At 41.4% G+C, this 22,497-nt stretch overlaps 1 protein-coding gene and 1 pseudogene across 1 annotated transcript; one reads left to right on the plus strand and one right to left on the minus strand.

Moving 5' to 3' along the window:
* Positions 1–46: 46 nt before the first annotated feature.
* LOC149984068 (uncharacterized) lies at positions 47–1,140 on the minus strand (annotated as a pseudogene).
* Positions 1,141–8,588: 7,448 nt separating this feature from the next.
* Positions 8,589–9,551, plus strand: LOC110502175 (trace amine-associated receptor 8c-like). Its single transcript, XM_036975498.2, has one exon. The coding sequence runs from the start codon at positions 8,589–8,591 to the stop codon at positions 9,549–9,551; it is 963 nt and encodes a 320-aa protein (XP_036831393.2).
* The last annotated feature ends 12,946 nt before the right edge of the window (positions 9,552–22,497 follow it).

A 22,497-nucleotide genomic window follows, 5' to 3' on the forward strand; every position in this document is an offset into this window, starting at 1 on the left:
CAACGTCAGCCCAATAACTGTTCATCGGGAACTTCATGAAATGTGTTTACATGGCCGAGCAGCCCAACACAGGCCTAAGATCACCATGGGCAATGCCAAGTTTCAGCTCGAGTGGTGTAAAGCATGCTGTCACTGGACAGGCGGGAGCACCTAGAGGGAGGAGACGGAGAGACAGCCTTGTGCGAGGGGCTGCCACAGGATGGACCGGGCTGTGGGGGAGCACTGGAGCTCTGGTGCGCAGCCTTGGCACCACTCGTCCAGGCTGGATGACCACATTAGCCAGGACCCTCCAAGGTGCAGGTACAGGTTGAACCGGGCTGTGGGTGGGCACTGGAGATCTGGTGCATACCACTAGCACCTCTCCCTTATGCTCAATACCCACATGTGCCCGGCATGGGCGGAGCGCAGGCATAAGACGCACTGCACCCTCCCAGCGCCCCGGAGACACAGCACGCAGCGCCGGCGCAGGATACCCTGGGCCGAAACGGCGTACCGGAGACCAAACACGCTTGGCCGGCACAATACGCCCTGGCTGGATGCCCACTCTCGCATGGCACTTGCGGGGGGCTGGGATGTTGCGCACCGGGCTAAGAACGTGCACTGGAGACACAATGCTCTTGACCGCTTAGCACGGTGCCTGACCAGTACAACGCCCGCCACGGTAAGCACGGGGAGTTGGCTCAGGTCTCCTACCTGACTTAGCCACACTCCCCGTGTGCCTCCTCCCAAGAAATGTTTGGGGCTGCCGCTTGTGCCTGTTGCGCTGCCTTGCTAACTCCTCATATCGCCGGCGCTTGGCTTTAGCTGCCTCCAGCTCTTCCCCAGGGCAGCGATATTCCCCAGCCTGTGCCCAAGGTCCCTTACCGTCCAAAATCTCCTCCCATGTCCATTCCTCCAGATAGCTCCTGTACTCCTGGTTATCACGCTGCTTGGTCCAGTTGTGGTGGGTAGTTCTGTAATGTCCGTCGTAGGTGGAAGAAGGAGAGGACCAAGGTGCAGCATGGTATGTGTTCATGTTCTTTTAATTACACTGAACACTAGAACAAAAATAACAAAAACGGATCAAACGTCCTGTCTGGTACAGAGACAGAAAACAACTACCCACAACTCAAGGGCGAAAACAGGCTGCCTAAGTATGGTTCCCATTCAGAGACAACGATTAACAGCTGCCTCTAATTTGAAACCATACCAGGCCTAACACATAGAAATACAAACATAGAACAAAACATAGCATGACCACCCCAACTCACGCCCTGACCAACCTAAAATAAAGACATAAAAAAGGAACTAAGGTCAGGACGTGACACCATGGTGGAAACATGGTGGAAGGACCTGGATTAATTGAAATGTAAGAAAACCAACACCACCTGAAAATGGATTAATTTCATACACACATATGCAATTAACATAATTCATACACATTTGACATCAGTCCTCATTCAATTTGAACAATGCTTAACTACAAAACAGAGTAAAAGCCATTGGAAGCAAGTAATTGTTGTAATATTGTTGAGATTAGTAAAAATGCTAGGCAAATTGCCATTCCTTAATGGCATAGCTGGTATGACCCTCCTGACTTCTCAACTGTCTGGTAGAGTTGGGTTATTTCCAAAATAAACATCAAGTTGAAAATAATTAAAACTATTGGAAAATCACGTGTTTCAAAAAGGGCCAGTTAAAGAACCATATTCGTAAGGTTCTAGTTGAAACCAACAAGTTAGCTATTATTTAGATTCAAAACTAATGGCAAGCGTTAGAAGCCAGCCCTGAAATACAAAATGTGAAACTGAAGATCTTTAGACTTACAATATTCAAGACAACAAAATGAGACTTGGAAGGATGGCCTTGCGAAACTACAGGACACATCATGGCATATGTCATTTGACCACTGCATAAGAAAATTGACAGTCAGGCAGTTGATAAGATGGTACATCTTTATGGTGTATGTTCAAATGGCATTTCATTGGAACATTCCATAGACTTGTACAAATGTCCATCTGAACTGAATTATGAAATAATTATTCAAGTTGAGGGAGACAGTTACATCATTGGGACACATAATATTTGCCAGACATCACCTTGCACAGTATTCTGACCCAATCATATTGTTTGTATAGTTTGTTATTGTCTCAGATTCCAGAGGGACCTGTTAGCACTAACATGCAAAGCTCTGTAATAATGACACTTATATCACTCTACCAATTAAAGGTGTCATACAAGAACACACACACACACACACACACACACACACACAGTAAGCCAGACACAAACAAACACACACATCACACTACCAATTAAAGGTGTCAAACAAGAACACACATACACACACACAAACACACGCACACACAGTCAGCAAGACACAAACAAACACACACACACACACAGTCATCCAGACACAGACAAACACACACACACACACAAACAAACACACACAGTCATCCAGACACACACACACACACACACGCACACACACACACACACACATCTAGTACACTGTCATTCCACCTCTCTAGTCCTCATGATTCTCAGAGAGCATATTGCATCAGCAAAACTCAGTCTGTGCTCTGTGACTGATGTCACTGGGACTATATTGTCTCTACTGTGTAACTCTTTAATGATGTTAGTTTTACTTTTTTAAGTTTCTGACACCAGAGGGTCCTGTTATCACCTGTATACAAGGCTCTGGAACAATGAGGTCCAAAACTATTAACAAAAAAACAATTAAAGGTGTTGAAGACACACAAATGCTTTCCGCCAGGATCCTAATAAGGCCCAAATACAGCATAAACATTCAAAGTGAACCTAAGTACAGCTCTATTGTCATTTGTGTGAGTGTAACAGTATTCCTTCTGTACCTCTCCTCACCCTTACCTGGGCTCAAACCAGGAACTCTCTGCACACATCAACAACAGTCACCCTCGAAGCACCGTTACCTATTGCTCCACAAAAGCAGCAACCAATGCAGAGCAAGCAACAACTACTTCAAAGTCTCAGAGAGAGTGACATCACCGATTCAAATGCTATTAGCGTGCATCCCGCTAACTAGCTAGCTAGTCATTTCACATGCGTACAACTTCCATTAGGCCTCAGCCTCAATACAACCCTTACCCCTAAACAGGTCTCATCAGGTGTCCATGAGTCTGACTCACCTCTGCTACACATTTAGCATTTTAGTCATTTAGCACATGGGGGGGGGGGGTGGCATTGATAAAGATACTCATTAAGAGGTAGGTTTTCAGACTAAACCTCCCCTAAACTCACTCAAGTCTCAAACCTACAATAACAAGACATTTTCACATGTACAGTGCTGAAATAACATTTGTTTTACCTGGCCTCTCTGAGTTGGCACATCCTGATTTCATGGGGCATGATCTAGGATCAACACATATAGTATGATCCAGGGTCAATATAGACATATCTAACATGCCAAAAGACTCTGGTGTGACTGCTGACCTGGCATCAGGGATGTAGTGAAAGCAGTGGTAGTGAAAGCAGTGGTAGTGAAAGTAGTGGTAGTGAGAGCAGTGGTAGTGAGAGCAGTGGTATTGAGAGAAGTGGTAGTGAGAGAAGTGGTAGTGAGAGTAGTGGTAGTGAGAGCAGTAGTAGTGAGAGCAGTGGTAGTGAGAGCAGTGGTAGTGAGAGCAGTGGTAGTGAGAGTAGTAGTAGTAGTGAGAGTAGTGGTAGTGAGAGTAGTGTTCATAACCAGTATGTTGAGGTTGAAGTGTCTGCTGTGGTCTCCTGCTCTGTTGTGTTTCTATTGTTCAGGCAGGTGATAGCAGGAAGAGGCATGTCACAGGTTAGAGACACAGGGTTGTTCACCAACACACTCACATGTTCTGGACCTGGTTCTGACCACAGATAATGGGGGAGACCGGAGGGACAAAACACACATACTGTGTATTAACACACACACACACACACACACAAACAAATACTGTACACCTACATTTTTTTGGTAGCATTTTGAGGTTGTTGTTTACGTACCATATACCTCCAGGCTGTACTCCTTGGCTACGTTGCTGACAGCAGTGCGAGTTTTGCAGCAATTTGTCAAATCAATTAGATCCCGGGTGGCCATGTGGAGCTCCATCGCTGATCTTGGGTTGTGGCTAATAGTGTGGAGTTGCCAGGAGGTTAGCAATTATGCCCTTAAAGTGAAATTACACTCAAAAACCATATATATATATTTTTTTACTAGTCCACTGTTGATACAGTCCCAAAATGATTTGTATGTCTTATGTCAACTTTTCAAGATATTGGACTTTCAAGAATCAAAGTGTCACCAGCCACATCATCATACAGTATGATAATGCCTTTTGCATCATACTATATTTTGCTTCATCAATGATGTGGCCGTCGACACTTTGATTCTTGTTTTTGAGTGACATTTCCCTTTAAAGATGGAATTCGTATCGGTGAAACTGCCATGTCAGTTTGCGATATTACAGGTGTGATTGTCACACCCTGATCTGTTTCACCTGTCGTTGTGCTTGTTTCCACCCCCCTCCAGGTGTCGCCCATCTTCCCGTTATGCCCTGCATATTTATACCTGTATTCTCTGTTTGTCTGTTGCCAGTTCGTCTTGTCTTATCAGGTATTACCAGCGTTCTTTGCCACCTTCCTGTTTCTCTAGTTCTGTTTCCTAGATTTTCCTGAACTTTCTTAGACACTACATTTCCAAAAGTATGTGAACAGCTGCTCATCTCATTCCAAAATCATGGGCAATAATACAGAGTTGGTCGTAGATGATGGCTAATTGCTGCTGGGACTTCCATTCTGCTTCCATTCAGCCACAAGACCATTAGTAAAGTTGGTCATTGATGTTGGACGATTAGGCCTGGCTCGCAGTCGGCGTTCCAATTCATTCCAAAGGTGTTCAATGGAGTCGAGGTCAGAGCTCTGTGCAGGCCAGTCAGGTTCTTCCACACAGATCTCAACAAACCTATTTCTGAATGGACTTCTGAAAGGACTTTCCCCAAACTGTTGTCACAAAGTCTGGAATGTCATTGTATGCTGTAGTGTTAAGATTTCCCATCACCGGAACTAGGGGGTCTAGCTCCAACCATGAAAAACAGCTCCAGACCATTATTCCTCCACCACCAAACTTTACAATTGGCAACATGCACTGGGGCAGGTAGCATTCTCATGGCATCCGCCAAATCCTGATTTGTCACTCCAGAGAAGGTGTTTTTCACTTCTCCAGAGTCCAACGGTGGCGTGCTTTACACCACACGAGCCGACACTAGGCATTGCGCATGGTGATTTTAGGCCTGTGTGCGGCTACACGGCCATGGAAACCCATTTCACGAAGCTCCTGACGAACAGTTCTTATGCTGACGTTGCTTCCAGAGGCAGTTTGGAACTCGGTAGTGAGCTTGTGAACCCCTTCTCGGCTGAGACATTGTTGCTCCTAAATGTTTCCATTAAACAATAACAGCAATAACAGTGAAAGCAACTGAGCTCTTCAGTAAACCCGTTCTATTGCCAATGTTAGTCTATGGAAATTGCATGACTGTGTGATTGAGTTTATACAACTGTCAGCAACGTGTGTGGCTGAAATAGCCAAATCCACAAAGAGGGTCCAGATGGTCTAGCCCGGCTGATTTGTAGGGGTCCAGATTTTGCAGCTCTTTCAGAACATCAGCTATGTGCATTTTGGTGAAGGAGAAATTGTGGGGGCTTTGGTGGGTTGCTGTGGAGGGTGCCGGGCAGTTGACCGGCATAGTGGTAGCCAGGTGGAAAGCATAGAGAAATGCTTATTGAAATTCTCAATTATAGTGGATTTATCGGTGGTGACAGTGTTTCCTAGCCTCAGAGCAGTGGGCAGCTGGGAGGAGGTGCACTTATTTTCCATGGACTTTACAGTGTCCCAGAATTTTTTTGAGTTAGCACTACAGGATGCACATTTCTGTTTGAAAAAGCTAGCCTTAACTTTCCTAACTGCCTGTGTATTTTTGTTCCTAACTTCCCTGAAAAGTTGCAAATCACCGGGGATATTCGATGCTAATGCGACGGATGTATTTTCTGTTTTTCGCTGTTGTCGCTATTGTCAAAGTCTGATTATTGTGATGTTGAAAATGCATACCATGATATTGAAGCACCCGAAGTCGGTATGCTTTGTTTTTAGTTGTGTGATGCATTGGCACAGAAAACTATTGGTGAAAACTTATGTTGTGTTCCATGTATTTTATATGATTGGCATCAAAATGTTGGATATCTAATATTCCTCTAGATTATAATTGCCTGCAGCCAGCTCTCATCGTGTTGTAGGCCTAATGAATCATGCAAGGAGATTGAGCTCGTCCGTGGTGGTCGGTGATCCCTCAACCTTCTGGCTCGTAGCCCTGTGTGGCATCGACTGTGCCAAAAAAGTATGCTGAAGTGGCAATGTCGATAACCACGTTTCTAAGCATTATTTAGAGTTATTTCAATAAGTGTGGAGGGTATGTACATTTGTTTTTACAGTACAAGGGGAGGTTCAATGAAAATATTCCAGTACATTTTGAACTGCCCCTAATTACTTGAAGTGCTTTTGAGATCACTGATCGATACAACTGAACCAAACTGGAAATCACATTTCTTAGTCACGTTCAATCAATGGGTGATTGGGTCAGAATACATTTTGGTTATTCTGATGTCTGACAAAAATTACTTGTCCCCATGATGTAACTGAGACAGTGTCCCTCGACTTGAAGAAGTGTGGTTCATAATTTAGTTCAGATGGACATTTCTAAGTGTCTATGGAATGTTCCTATGGAATCCCACTACAAATTCTGATTGTATGTGCTATAAGCTATAAAGTTATGCCATCTCATCAACTTCCTTACTGTCAGCTTTCCTACACCAGCCAAGTGACATGTGACTTGCCATCTCGTTTCCTGAGGTTGTGGATGATGTTCCATATTGAGCACTGACATCACCAAAAACAGTTAGTATGGGCAGTTATCCTATTTCCCATGTTGAAAAACCAAATCATCACCCATAATATATTTTCCCATTAATAATGCACAGAATTGTCTTCCTGACGGGCCGCCCCCAGGTGGTAAGGGTAGGTAACAACACATCTGCAACGCTGATTCTCAACACAGGGGGCCCCTCAGGGGTGCACGCTCAGTCCCCTCATGTACTCCCTGTTCACTCATGACTGCATGACCATATGACCAGGCACGACTCCAACACCATCATTAAATTTGCCGATGACACAACAGTGGTAGGCCTGATCACCTACAAAGATGAGACAGCCTATAGGGAGGAGGTCAGAGAGCTGGACGTGTGGTTCCAGGGTAACAACCTCTCCCTCAATGTGATCAAGAAAAAGGAGATGATTGTGGACTACAGGAAAAGGAGGAGCGAGCACACCCACATTCTCATCGACGTGGCTGTAGTGGAGCAGGTTGAGAGCTTCAAGTTCCTTGGTGTCCACATCACAAACAAACTATCATGGTCCAAGCACACTAAGACAGTCATGAAGAGAGCACGACAAAGCCTATTCCCCATCAGGAAACTGAAAAGATTTAGCATGGGTCCTCAGATCCTCAAAAAGTTCTACAGCTGCACCATCGAGAGCATCCTGACTGGTTGCATCACTGCCTGGTATTTTTAACTGCTCAGCCTCCGGCCACAAGGCACTACAGAGGGTAGTGAGTACGGCCCAGTACATCACCGGGGCCAAGCTTCCTGCCATCCAAGACCTCTATACCAGGCTGTGTTAGAGGAAGGCCCTAAAAATTGACAAAGACTCCAGCCACCCAGGTCACAGACTGTTCCCTCTGCTACCACACGGCAAGCGTTACCGGACTGCCATGTCTAGGTCCAAAAGACTGCTTAACAGCTTCTACCCCAAAGCCGAACAGCTAATCAAATGGCTAGCCAGACAATTTGCATTGTCCCCCTCCTCTTTTACGGTGCTGCTACTCTGTTTATTATCTATGCACAGTCACTTTAACTCGAACTACATGTACATATTACCTAAATTACCTCGACTAACCTCAACAAATTACCCCTCCTATTGACTCTGTACCGGTACACCCTGTATATAGCCTTGATATTGCTATTTTACTGATGCTCTAATTATTTGTTACTGTTATTTTTTACTTATCTATTTTTCACTTAACATTAATTTTTTTCTTAAAACTGCATTGTTGGTTAACGGCTTGTAAGTAAGCATTTCACTGTAAGCTCTACACATGATCGGCGCTGTTGACAAATAACATTTGATTTGATTTGAATTGGATTGGAGAAACTGTACCTTTTCTCTCATCTCTAACTATCAGTAAGGCTGAAGGACAGGCTAGCTGGGCACAGCAACAGACAATCACGTCATCATGCTATCACAAATTATTTGTTTATCCAACCGTCTTTTCATTTGTGTGTTCACTTGTGTATGTTTTGTTGTTGGTGTGTGTGTGTGTGTGTGTGTGTGTGTGTGTGTGTGTGTGCAAAGAGACCCCGGGGTAGGGGAGTTTCTGTCAGTAACTCAGGGATAAATAGAGAGGCAAAGCTCAGAGTTTGTCAGAAGGCGGACCTGACAGGGTCACACACAAGACCAAACAGGAGCAGGACCTCAGCATTTTTACTCTTTAACACAAATGGAGAAGCATGAAGATGTTCAATACTGTTTTCAAGACAGAAACTCTTCTTGCAGAAAGGCTTTGCTGTCGACATCTATCTACATAACACTGTACATCTTCTTCTCATCGATTTCAGCAGTTACAGTATTTTTAAACGTACTGGTGATCATCTCCATCTCTCACTTCAAGCAGCTCCACACTCCAACCAACCTGCTCATCCTCTCTCTGGCTGTGTCAGATCTCCTGGTGGGACTGATTGTGATACCAGTAATGACTGTAGCAGTAATGGAATCATGCTGGGGTTTTGGGGGATATTTCTGTGTGTTTCAATTCTACATTACTTTTTTATGTACTACTTTATCGCTTGGCCATTTGGTCTTGATATCTATTGACCGCTATGTTGCTGTGTGTGATCCCTTATTGTACCACTCTAAAATAACAATAACAGGAACTATCTGTTGTATATCCATTACCTGGTGTTGTTGTATCATATACGATGCTGTTATTATAAAAAACTTTGTAAATGTACAGATACCCAGTAGGTGTTTGACAGAATGTGTTATTGTTGAAGGAATAACATGGGTTAATGTAATTTACATTGTATTTATAATGGTTGTCCCTTGCTCTATTATTATAACACTTTATTTTAAAATCTTTGTGGTGGCCAGATCACAGGCAAGAAAGGTGTTTTCAAAAGAGGATGCCAGTGTGTCTGGTGGTAAAACTGTATCAGCAAATAAGTCTGAGACAAAAGCAGCAAAAACTCTAGCCATTGTTGTTTTCACCTATCTCATTTCTTGGATTCCATCTCTATTTATTTACTTTGTTTTTTCTGTTTTAGGTAATCATTTAATATCATTTTTCACCAGTTATCTGGCACTTGTTAATTCCTTAATTAATCCAATGATTTATGCTTTCTTTTATCCATGGTTCAAAGTGACAGCTAAACTTATTTTAACTTTGAAGATAAGACGTTTATAGTTCCTATAATATGATTCCCTAGTTCGGCAAACATCGGTTTGTTATAGTTTTGTTCTACAATTGTTGTATTTATTTCATGTTACAATACACCGCCATTACTTACCTCAGTGTTGTCACCATAGATACATGTGGTGTTGATACAGAATGATTTGTCTGGATTGGAATAGAATGACTTGGAGAAGGCAGAAGAAGGCATAAGCATGTTTTATAAAAGACATTGCAGTCATTGTGGATTGTGTACTCCAAATACCTAAGGCTGTGGTTGTTCCGTGTTACTTAATGATAAATAGTTGGTATTTTAATAGTACATTCTGAGGACGTCATGAGTCGTTCCATATGTTGTTTAACATCTCCCTCTAGTGGCTCAATTGAGGCAAGACGTCTTCATCAAGTGTAGAACAGTTGAAATGTACAATGCTGCATTATATCAGATAACATCCAAGTCTATCTCAATGGTGTATTGTGTAAGTAGTTAAGGGTAAAATGCAAGAACTTCCAATTATGGGTAACACTTTATAATTTCAGTAATAAACCATTTGTAAGTAATTTACAGTTTGCTCACCATGTATTAATCATTACTCCCCCTTTAATGAAATGTTAATAAACTAGGTATTTTCAAATGTATAAATACTACTATATCCATTAATGATTCAACACAACAGCGCATGAGACCGCAGCATACACTTGAACCTCATCATACTGGTTATGAAGACTATCACTACTCTCACTACCACTACTCTATCTACATCCGGGGCGGCAGGCTAACCTAGTGGTTAGAGTGTTGGACTAATAACCGAAAGGTTGCTACTTCCAATCCCCGAGCTGACAAGGTACAAATATGTTGTTCTGCCCCTGAACAGGCAGTTAACCCGCTGTTCCTAGGCCGTCATTGAAAATAAGATTTTGTTCTTAACTGACTAGTTAAATAAAGGTAAAATAAATACAAAAAATCTCTACATCCCTGCTGCCAGGTCAGGGGTCACCCAAGAGTAGCTCTCTCAGATGCTGTGGAGTCAGAATGAATATAGAGATAGGGAACATTTACTAATCATTAGTCATTTTGCAGTCCCTAATCTAAAGGGAGGACTATTCACACTTTCTAATACTCTATAAATGTTTTGAACAGTGACCAGTTCAATTTATCACAAAAAGATGGACATGCCATTGGTAGACATTCCAATACTACCTGATGCTACTTAAGGTCTCAAAATAATCTATAACAAATCAATGGTAAACAATAAGCACACAACACAGAGGATGTTAAAGGAAATATATTGAACATTTTATTCCAAAACAGTCACACTTGTAGTAGTGTGCTGAAGGAAGTAATATGTTTTGTCTGAAAATGACAGACATTCTTGTTTGTTGGCAGTGACCACCAAAACAAAAGTGTGGATTGCAGTCACTCATTAGAGCAGTTCATAGACTGCTTACAGGGTAATGGAACCAATATCTAAATTCTTCATTTCATTAAACATTAAGTTTAAGGGGTTACAACCTTTAACCATACTTCTTCAAGTTGAGGTAGGCTTTGTCTCAGTTACATCATGGGGAAGACATTAGAACAACCACACTGTACTCTGACCCAATCGTCCCTTGATGTCGTCCCTTGATGTTGTTTTCCATTTCTGTGGTGTTGTTTTCTTAGAAGAAAATGTGATTTCCAGTTCAGTTGTATCAATCAATGATCTCAAAAGTACCTGAAATAATTAGGGACAGTTCACAATTTACTCTGAATATTTTCACGACCCTCCCTTTGTACTTTAAAACATGTATCCAACATAATGTGTACGACCACAAATAACAATAACTGTAGCGACCCTAAAAATGTGGATATTGACTTTGCCACTTCAGGATGCTTTTGTGGTGCATACGAGGCCATGCAGGGCTACGGGCCCTGTCTGTATCATGAGGCCTACACTACGGTCAGAGTTGGCTACAGACAATGATCAGCTAGGGGGATATCAGATTTCCAACATTTTCCAGCAACAGGTTTCTCTGCCAATGCACCCCACAACCAATAAACAAAGCATACCGACTTCAGGTGTTTCAATTTCATGACAATCGTGACACATTAAAACACTATGCTCTTTCTCCACAAATGCCATAGCTCACTACTCTTTGACCTCCCTTCTGGAGGAAGGTGTTCCACAGAGGTAATGTTACTGGCCCATTCAACCCCTCGGCCAAGAGGCAGCTTTGCAGCCTGTCCACCAATGACTTTGCTTCGGTTCCCATGGGTAGACTTCTCGACTTCTCGACTGACTCCTGAACATCCGTGTTGCCATCATGGTGGTCCTGAGAATGTTTCTGGAGGGCATAGATGGCACAGCAGGGACTACACATCATTACGAAGGGTAAGACCTGCCATTCATAGGTGCTCGGCACTGCTTTTCAGTCCAAATTAAGATCCATAACATTTATTCCATGGGACAAAACTAGGTCCAGAGTATGACTGTGGCAGTGAGTAGGTCCGGAGATATGTTGGACAAAACCCACTGAGTCGCTGATGACTCCGAAATTCAGGGAACTCAGTGAGGAACGCTATATATGCTATCATAAATCTTAGCAACACCTCCGCTATTGCTGGATGCGCAGGGATATGGTCACTAGTGTAACCAGGAGGTGAGGCCTCATTTAACACAGTAAATTCATCAGGCTTAAGCTATGTTTCAGTCAGGCCAATCACATCAAGATTATGATCAGTGATACGTTAATTGACTATAACTGCCTTGGAAGAGAGGGATCTAACATTAGGTCGCCCTGTTTTGAGATGTGAGGTATCACAATCTCTTTCAATAATGGCAGGAATGGAGGAGGTCTTTATTCCAGAGAGATTGCTAAGGCGAACACTGCCATGTTTAGTTTTGCGCAACCTAGGTCGAGGCACAGACACGCTCTCAATGGGGATAGCTGAGTTGACTACACTGACTGTGCTTGTGGCAGACTCCACTAAGCTGCCAGGCTGGCTAACAGCCTGCTGCCTGGCCTGCACCCTATCTCATTGTGGAGCTAGGGGAGTTAGAGCCCTGTCTATGTTCGTAGATAAGATGAGAGCACCCCTCCAGCTAGGATGGAGTCTGTCACTCCTCAACAGGCCAGGCTTGGTCCTGTTTGTGGGTGAGTCCCAGAAAGAGGGACAAATATCTACAAATTCTATCTTTTGGCAGGGGTAGAAAACTGTTTTCAACCAGCGATTGAGTTGTGAGACTCTGCTGTAGAGCTCATCACTCCCCCTAACTGGGAGGGGGGCAGAGACAATTACTCGATGCTGACACATCTTTCTAGCTGATTAACACGCTGAAGCTATGTTGCATTTGGTGACCTCTGACTGTTTCATCCTAACATTGTTGGTGCCGACGTGGATAACAATATCCCCATACTCTCTACACTTGGCATTTTTAGCCTTAGCCAGCACCATCTTCAGATTAGCCTTAACGTCGTTAGCCCTGCCCCCTGGTAAACAGTGTATGATTGCTGTATAATTCACTTTAAGTATAATACTATGGGTAATGGAGTCGCCAATGATTAGAGTTTTCAATTTGTCAGAGCTAATGGTGGGAGGCTTCGGCGTCTCAGACCCAGTAACAGGAGGAGTAGAGACAAGAGAAGGCTCGGCCTCTGACTCCGACTCGCTGCTTAATGTGGAGAACTGGTTGAAAGTTTCTGTCGGCTGAATGAGCGACACCGATTGAGCATTTCTACAGCATTTCCCTCCAGAAGCCATGAGAAAGTTGTCCGGCTGCGGGGACTGTGCGAGGGGACTTATACTACTATCTGTACTTACTGGTGGTACATACAATGTTTCATCCTTTCCTACACTGAAATTACCCTTGGCCAACCACCATCCTATTGTCACGACTTCTGCCGAAGTCGTTGCCTCTCCTTGTTCGGGCGGTGCTCGGCGGTCGACGTCACTGGTCTTCTAGCCATCATCGATCCTTTTTTCATTTTCCATTGGTTTTGTCTTGTCTTCCCACACACCTGTTTTCAATCCCATCCATTACCTGTTGTGTATTTAACTCTCTGTTTCCCCTCATGTCTTTGTCAGAGATTGTTTATTGTCAATGTAGTGTTTATTTGTATAGGTGCGCGACGGGTGTTCGTACCCATATTTGTTCATATTCATTTCTCTTATTAGTGTTATGGAGCATGTTACTTGGACATTTATTAAAAGACTCTGTTTTACACTCAGTTTGACTCTCCTGCGCCTGACTTCCCTGCCACCTATACACACGTCTCTGACACCTATGGCCACAGCACATACTGAAAGCATTCCCTGCCCACTGTGCACAGACATCAATTCAATGTCCACTCTATGTTGGATTAAAAAAAACCAAAGTTGATTCAACCAGTGTTGGCCCAGTGGGTGTAAAACTCTGCAGTTAACTTGTTTTTCAACTGGCCTCTTCACTCCAGCATTTTGGATATGAAATCTAATGTTTCATGAGGCGACTTTAGAGAACATCACCTTTTATTTGAGGGTATTTTCATACATATGTTTTACCGTTTAGGAACAAAAACCAATTATGTATCTAGTCCCCCAAATTGAAGAAGTCATAAGTATTTGGACACATTCACTTGTAGTGAATGTTGTAACCCTTTAAACGTAATATTCAGCTAAATTATGTATTTATATATCGGTTCCCTTACCCTGTAAACAGTCTACTTCTATAATGAGTGACTGCAATCCACACTTTGGTTTAGGTACTCAGGGCTATCAAACAAGAATGTTAGCATTTTCAGACAAACACGTGACTTCCTTCAGCACACTATTAGGACAGTGTGACTGTTTTTGCAATAACATGTTCAATATTTCTTTAAACATCCTCTGTGTGCTTATTATTTAACCATTGATATGTTATGGGTCTGTTGGAACTTCTACCAATAGCATGTCCATCTATTAGTGAGAAATTACACTGGTCATTGTTCAAAACATTCATAAAGTATGAAGAGTCCTTACTTTAGATTAGGGACTGCAAATTTGAATGTACTAATGATCAGTAAATGGTTTATAAGTTAATTCATTAAACATCTCATGAATGATCTTCTGAATCATTATTACAGACTATGAAAGTTGTTAATTAATTTGTGAATAAGCAACTTTCTAAAACAAATGTGGGAATAATGATACATGAAGGATGAATAAACGATTTACTAATCCATTATACATTCTTTATTACAAAGTGTTATTACTTAATATTATAGTGTTACCCTTAATATCATATTCTTGCATTTTACCCTCAACTACTTACACAATACACCATTGAGATAGACTTGAACGTTATCTGATATGCAGTAGTGTACATTTAAACTTTACTACACTTGATGAGGACATTGTGTCACAATTGAGCCACGAGAGGGAGATGTTAAACATATATTTATAAACATATAATGAAGTCCTTAGAATGGACTTTTACAATACTTACATAGAATACTTAGAATACTTACTTACTCCAAGTCCTTCAAATCCAATCCGTCCAAATCATTCTGTATCAACACCACATGTATCTTTGACGGGAACACTGAGATAAGTAACGTCAGTGTATTGTCACATGAAAGAAGCAATTACAACAATTGTATAACTTGACTATATCAAACCTTTGCGAAACTAGGGAATACAATTCTAGGAACTTCAGAGTTAAAATATGTTTAGCTGTCACTTTGAACCATGGATAAAATAATGCATAAATTATTATTATTATTATTTCTGAAGGAATTAACAAGTGGAAGAAAACGGATGAAATGCGATAAATTGTCACTTAAAACATACAAAAATAAGAAAATAAATAGGGTTGGAATCCAACAAATATAATAGGTGAAAACAACAATAGATAGAGTATTTGCTGTTTTTCTCTCAGACTTTGGTTGTGCAGTTTTAACACCAGACACACTGACAGCCTCTTTTGAAAACACCTTTCTGGCCTGTGATCTGGCCACCACAAAGATTTTCATATAAAGTGTATAATAATAGAGCAAGGGACAACCATTATAAATACAATGTAAATTATGTTAACCCATGTTATTCCTTCAACAATAACACATTCTGTCAAACACCTACTTCGTACCTGTACATTTGCAACGTTTTTATTATTATTAGCAGCACGGTATATGATACAACAACACTAGGTAATGGATATACAACACATGATTCTTGTTATTTTAGAGTGGTACAGTAAGGGATTACACACAGCAACATAGCGGTCAATAGATATCAAGACCAAATTGCCCAGAGATAAAGAAGTACATAAACTAGCAATGTAGGCATGAAACACACATAAATATTCCCCAAAACCCCAGCATGGTTCCATTGTTGCTACAGTCATTACTGGTATCACAATCAGTCCCACCAGGAGATCTGACACAGCCAGAGAAAGGATGAGCAGGTTGGTTGTGGAGTGTGGAGCTGCTTGAAGTGAGAGATGGAGATGATCACCAGTACGTTAAAAAATACTGTAACTGCTGAAATCAACTGTTCTCTGCCCTCTCCCGTACTCCCTGTTCACCCATGACTGCGTGGAAATGCACGCCTCCAACTCAATCATCAAGTTTGCAGACGACACAACAGTGGTAGACATGATTGCCAACAACGACGAGATGGCCTACAGGGAGGAGTTGAGGGCCCTCGGAGTGCGGTGTCAGGAAAATAACCTCACACTCAACGTCAACAAAACAAGGGAGATGATCGTGGACTTCAGGAAACAGCACAGGGAGCACCCCCTATCCACATCGACAGGACAGTTGTGGTGAAGGTGGAAAGTTTTAAGTTCCTCGCCGTACACATCAGGGACAAACTGAAATGGTCCATCCACACAGACAGTGTGCTGAAGAAGATGCAACAGCACCTCTTGAACCTCAAGAGGCTGAAGAAATTTGGCTTGTCACCAAAAACACTCAAACTTTTACAGATGCACAATCGTGAGCATCCTGTCGGGCTGTATCACCGCCTGGTACGGCAACTGCTCCGCCCACAACCGTACGACTCTCCAGAGGGTAGTGAGGTCTGCACAACGCATCACCGGGGGCAAACTGCCTGCCCTCCAGGACACCTACACCACCCGATGTCACAAGAAGGCCAAAAAGGTCATCAAGGACATCAACCACCCGAGCCACTGCCTGTTCCCCCCACTATCATCCAGAAGGCAAAGTCAGTACAGGTGCATCAAAGCTGGGACCGAGAGACTGAAAACAGCTTCTATCTCAAAGCCATCAGACTGTAAACAGCCATCATTAACAATGAGTGGCTGCTGCCAACATACTGACTCACATCTCAAGCAACTTTAATAATAAAAAATTGGATGTTGTAATTGTATCACTAGTCACTTTAAACAATGCCACTTTATATGGCCAGGTCGCAAATGTAAATGAGAACTTGATCTCAACCTGCCTACCTGGTTAAATAAAGGTGAAATAAATAAAAAATATATATAATGTTTACATACCTCAAAATAATGTTTACATACCTCAATATAATAATATAATAAAAAATATAATCTTTAAATACTTTTACTACATTACTCATCTCATTTGTATATACTGTACTCTATACCATCCACTGCATCTTGCCTATGCCGTTCGGCCATCTCTCATCCATATATATATTTGTCAATAGTTTTTACCCTTACCTTTTTGTGAGAAAAAATACATTTTTCTCTCAGCAATTTCATTAGTATGAAGTAATATAATTTAATTTGTATTTGTATTATTTATTTTATTGTCATTCTGTCTCATCTTTATCAATAATGTCAATCATTTCGGACCCCGCTGTACCTACTACTGCTAAATGAGGTCCATATTTATGTACATACAATATATATTTATTGGTTTCTTGTTTTAATTATTTGTGTAGAGACATTCTACTGCACTGTTGGAGCTAGTTACACAAGCATTTTGCTGCACCTGCCATAACACCTGCAGATCTGTGAATGTTATCAATAAACTTTGATTTTATTTAAAAAATATATATTATCTAGTTTGTTGTTCTATCAGATTCCAGAGGGTTCTTATATCACCACAAAACCATATACTTTATTGTCCATTTACATGGAAATTCATTTAGAGACGTCAGCATACAAATGCACAACACAGTATATTACATGCTGTACGGAAAACTGTAATGTGAGTACACAAGTCACATATTTACATATTCACATATAATTCAAAACATGCAGGGCTCTGTCATAATGAGACTTATATAACTCTACCAATTAAAGGTGTCAAACACAAACACATCTAATACATTGTGATTTGTATTATTTTATTGTTTTATTTATTCACACAGCGTGGGTCACCATTGAGAAGTGTCTCATTTGCAAGGAAGCCGTGTGAACGTGAACATACAATAAATACATGAAGATTAATCAAAACAAACTACTCTCAAAATCCGGTGCCAGGTAGCTTAGCAGTTTAACAGTTGGCCCAGTAAGAGAAAGGCAACTGGTTCAAATTCTCATGCCTACTTGGTGAAAAATCTGTCAATCTGCCCTTGAGCAAGGCACTTAACCCTAATTGTTCTTGTAAGTCGCTCTCGATAAGAGTGTCTGCTACCTCTGCATGATTCTTAGGGAGCATATTACATCAGCAAAACTCAACCTGTTCTCTGTCACTGGGAACAACTCTTAAATGATGACAGTTTTTAAGTTAAATTGTTTAAGTTTCTGACACCAGAGGGTGCTGTCACCTGTATGCAAGGCTCTGGAACAATGAGGTCCAATACTCTAAGGAATTCGATCAATTAAAGGTGTTGGAGACACACAAATGCTTTACTCCAGGTGCCCAATAAGGCCCTAATACAGCATAAACATTCAAAGTGAACCTGCAGTGAACCTGAGTACAGCTCTATTGTCATTTTTGTGAGTACAACTTCCATTAGGCCTTAGCCTCAGAACAACCCTCACCTCTAAAATAGTCTTCCCTGCACAGGTGAAGAATCCCACCTCTGAATCATGACTCTGTCACGGGTGGGATCTGAACCCCTGTTTCCTGTGTGGAAAATCAACATCTTAACCAATTGTCCGAGAAGGAAGTTACTATTGGACCGAGGGTGACACTGATTATGGCAGGGCTACCTCATCACAAGAGCTACCTCACCTCTGCTACACATTTTAGTCAATTAGCAGAATGGGGGGCATTCATTATTAAAATTCTAAGCCTTTGGAGGTTAGGGGTTACGGCTTTCCACTTCCGAGGAGGAGTAGTAGGAAGGATCGGAGGACCAAAATGCAGCGTTGTACGTATCCATAATGTATTCTAATAAGAATGAATACAAATACACAAAAGAACGAGAGAATCAAAATGGAAACCAAAACAGTGCAAACACTGAAATGGAAAATAATCACCCACAAAACACCCGTGGGAAAAGGCTACACAAGTATGATTCTCAATCAGAGACAATGAACGACACCTGCCTCTGATTGAGAACCATACCAAGCCAAACATAAAACCACAACATAGAAAAATGAACATAGACTGCCCACCCCAACTCACACCCTGACCATACTAAAACAAAGACAAAACAAAGGAACTAAGGTCCGAACGTGACAGGGGGGTTGTTTTAGGAGACACAAGTCCAATTATTTTCCAAAAACTATTTGATTTGGCCTTTACTGCTATAGCCCATAGAATCACATTGAATAACACATTCATGAATGGCAAAAAGACAGTCAAATAATAAATCATAAGGAATAAGGTTTTGAAGTGTCTGTCCTATATTAGAAAGCACAGGATATATAATAATATAACTATCGTTTTCTTTTTACACTTTTTTGGGGTAGGCACCAAACCTTCATTTATTTTTTAAAGCGGTTCCCTTCAGATGAGACCCGTGACACTTGTGGGGGTTGTAGAGCAAAACAGAGAACACCATGGTGTTCATGAGAATCTTCCCTTTTCACATTAGCTTGTAACCCAAATGGTTCGGACTCTACAAACAGAATTTGTCACATCGAAGGTACCGACTTCAGATGAGTGGTCATGTTATTTGTGGTCATATTAGTTTGTAGAACAAACCGTTCGGATGCTGATTTCCAAGTTGTTTACTCAAAGTAGACATTAGTTTGAGTTTCAAGATGTTACAATCTTCATACTGGAACCCTAATTGGTAACACTTGATAATAACACATTGTAATAAAGCAATTATGATGGATTAGTCAATTGTTTATTTACCTGAGCTACAGGCAGTTAGATTTGGGTGTGTCATTTTAGGTGGAAATTGAAAAAAGGGATTGATTCTTAATCCTTAAGAGGTAAGTAAATATGTGAATAACCAGCTTAATAGTTATAACTTATTAATACATGTTGTGAATAACTAGCTTACTAGTTATCGCTTATTAATAAAGTACTTCCTGTACTCGCTGTTCACCCATGACTGTATGGCCATGCACGCCTCCAACTCAATCATCAAGTTTGCAGACGACACTACAGCGGTAGGCTTGACCAAAAGCGACGAGACGGCCTACAGGAAGGAGGTGAGGGCCCTCGGAGTGTGGTGTCAGGAAAAGAATCTCACACTCAATGTCAACAAAACAAAGGAGATGATCGTGGACTTCAGGAAACAACAGAGAGAGCAGCCCCCCCCATCCACATCGATGGGACAGTAGTGGAGAAGGTGGAAAATTTAAGTTCCTCGGCGTACACATCACATACATACCCTACATTACTCATCTCATAGAGGTTGTAAGCCAGCTGACTTGTGTAATCAAGTTTCTCAATTTGATTCTTTCCGCTCCCTAGCCTCAACGTACCACACGGAGGCTCAGTGCATTGATGTTAACGTAATAATCATCACACTTGTATGTAAATACTTTCATGGACATTTTCTAACAAATCTGTTCAATATAATTACTGTACTCTGTAGCATCTACTGCATCTTGCCTATGCCGTTCGGCCATCGCTCATTCAAATATCTTTCTGTACATATTCTTATTAATTCCTTTACACTTGCTTGAATAAGGTAGTTGTTGTGAAGTTGTTAGGTAAGATTACTTGTTAGATATTACTGCATGGTCGGAACTAGAACCACAATCATTTCCCTACACTCACATTATCATCTACTAACCATGTGTATGTGACAAATATCATTTGATTTGATGTGAATAACTAGTTTACTAACAGTTACAAATCAAATCAAATCCAATTGTATTGGTCACATACACATGGCTAGCAGATGTTAATGCAAGTGTAGCGAAATGCTTGTGCTTCTAGTTGCAACAGTGCAGTAATATCTAACAAGTAATTAACAATTCCCCAACAACTACCTAATACACAGAAATCTAACAAGTAATCTAACAATTCCCCAACAACTACCTAATACACACAAACCTAAAGGGGTTAATGAGAATATGTACATATAAGTATAAGGATGAGCAATGGCCGAGCAGCATAGGCAAGCTGCAGTAGATGGTATAAATACAGTATATACATGTGATATGAGTAATGTAAGATATGTAAACATTATTCAAATGGCATCATTTAAACTAGCATTGTTTAAAGTGACTAGTGATCCATTTATTAAAGTGTCCAGTGATTGGGTCTCAATACAGTATTGTCATGATGTGGCCCTTTCTGGGTATAGAGCATGGCTTCCCCATTCCCCCTGACCATGCAGAAAGAGAGACACAGAGAGAACAAAGGATTTCACATGGCAAACTCCTAAATCCCCAAAATGAGAATATGAAACAAAATGTCCACTTGTGAGAAGGTGGGAATAGTCCGTGAACACTTAAGCAACAGGTATGACGAGTGTGTTCCATTTGGTGACTTCAGAGAGGACAGAAAACACACATATATATATACATATATATACACATACACACACAATATCAATGAATGTGTACATTTGTCAAATATGTGGTTTGCATCTAATTCTTGAATAAAATGAACGAAGTAAGATTAAAATATCAGGCATCATAGAACCACTTTTTCTACTGTTACGAATAACCCCCCCCCCCCCCCCCCCCCCTAAGGAAATCCTCTTTAGACCATGCATACCTCGCATACCTGAGATAGGCACAGGTTTGAGTACCAAGACTGAGCAAATCCACAGCGTGGGCTGTGATTGCAAATAGTTTAGACTAAGCAAACCCTCAGCATGAGCTGTGATTGCAAATAGTTATTGAATTCCTAAACATACCACGTGGAGCATTGGCTACACGGCTGGAAGTGGTTAGACTCTGAGACTATCAATCCCTACAGAATAAGAGCTATTCTTAAATACTAATTACTAGTCTGCTACTAGAAATTATGTAAAATTGGGATGCGAATATAGACAATCGCCAAAACATCTATCTTTGAGAACATTTCTGTATCCATTCTAACCACGGAATACTTTGACCTTTCAGGGAAACAGAAAGAGACTTGGATGAACTCTCCAGCAGATGGACTGATAATTCCAACAGAGATCACGACGACACATGCCGTAAATATATACTGATTGCAATTATTACAGATTGAGTGAGAGTTCATGTGCAAAAGATTAGCATTTCAATTAATATAATTATCAACTGTGCAGTCTATCCCTCTGGGATTTTCCAGCTCTCGCTCAGTCCACACACACCTTCCTCCTCTCCTTGTTCAGGCAGTTCTCAGCGGTTGACATTGCCGGTCTTCTAGCCATCACCGATCCACTTTTCATTTTCCATTGGTTTTGTCTTTGTTTCCCACACACCTGGTTTTCATTTCCCAATTACTGGTCATGTATTTAACCCTCTGTTTCCCCCATGTCTTTGTGTGTGATTGTTTATTGTTCAGGTTGGTACATTTCTGGCTGTTTTTTTCCGGGTGCTGTTTTCACCGTGTTTTGTGGCAACTGTTATTGTTCGCACATTGGTATGTTTACTTTGTGCTATTTATTAAGTGCGTTGTTCACTCATCTCTGCTCTCCTGCGCCTGACTTCATGCACCAGCTACACCCACTGCCTGACAATTGGTGTATGGATGATTCATAGTA

This window comes from Oncorhynchus mykiss, chromosome 4, assembly GCF_057628025.1.
Source record: "Oncorhynchus mykiss isolate SJ-2025 chromosome 4, ASM5762802v1, whole genome shotgun sequence".
NCBI classification, from domain to species: domain Eukaryota; kingdom Metazoa; phylum Chordata; class Actinopteri; order Salmoniformes; family Salmonidae; genus Oncorhynchus; species Oncorhynchus mykiss.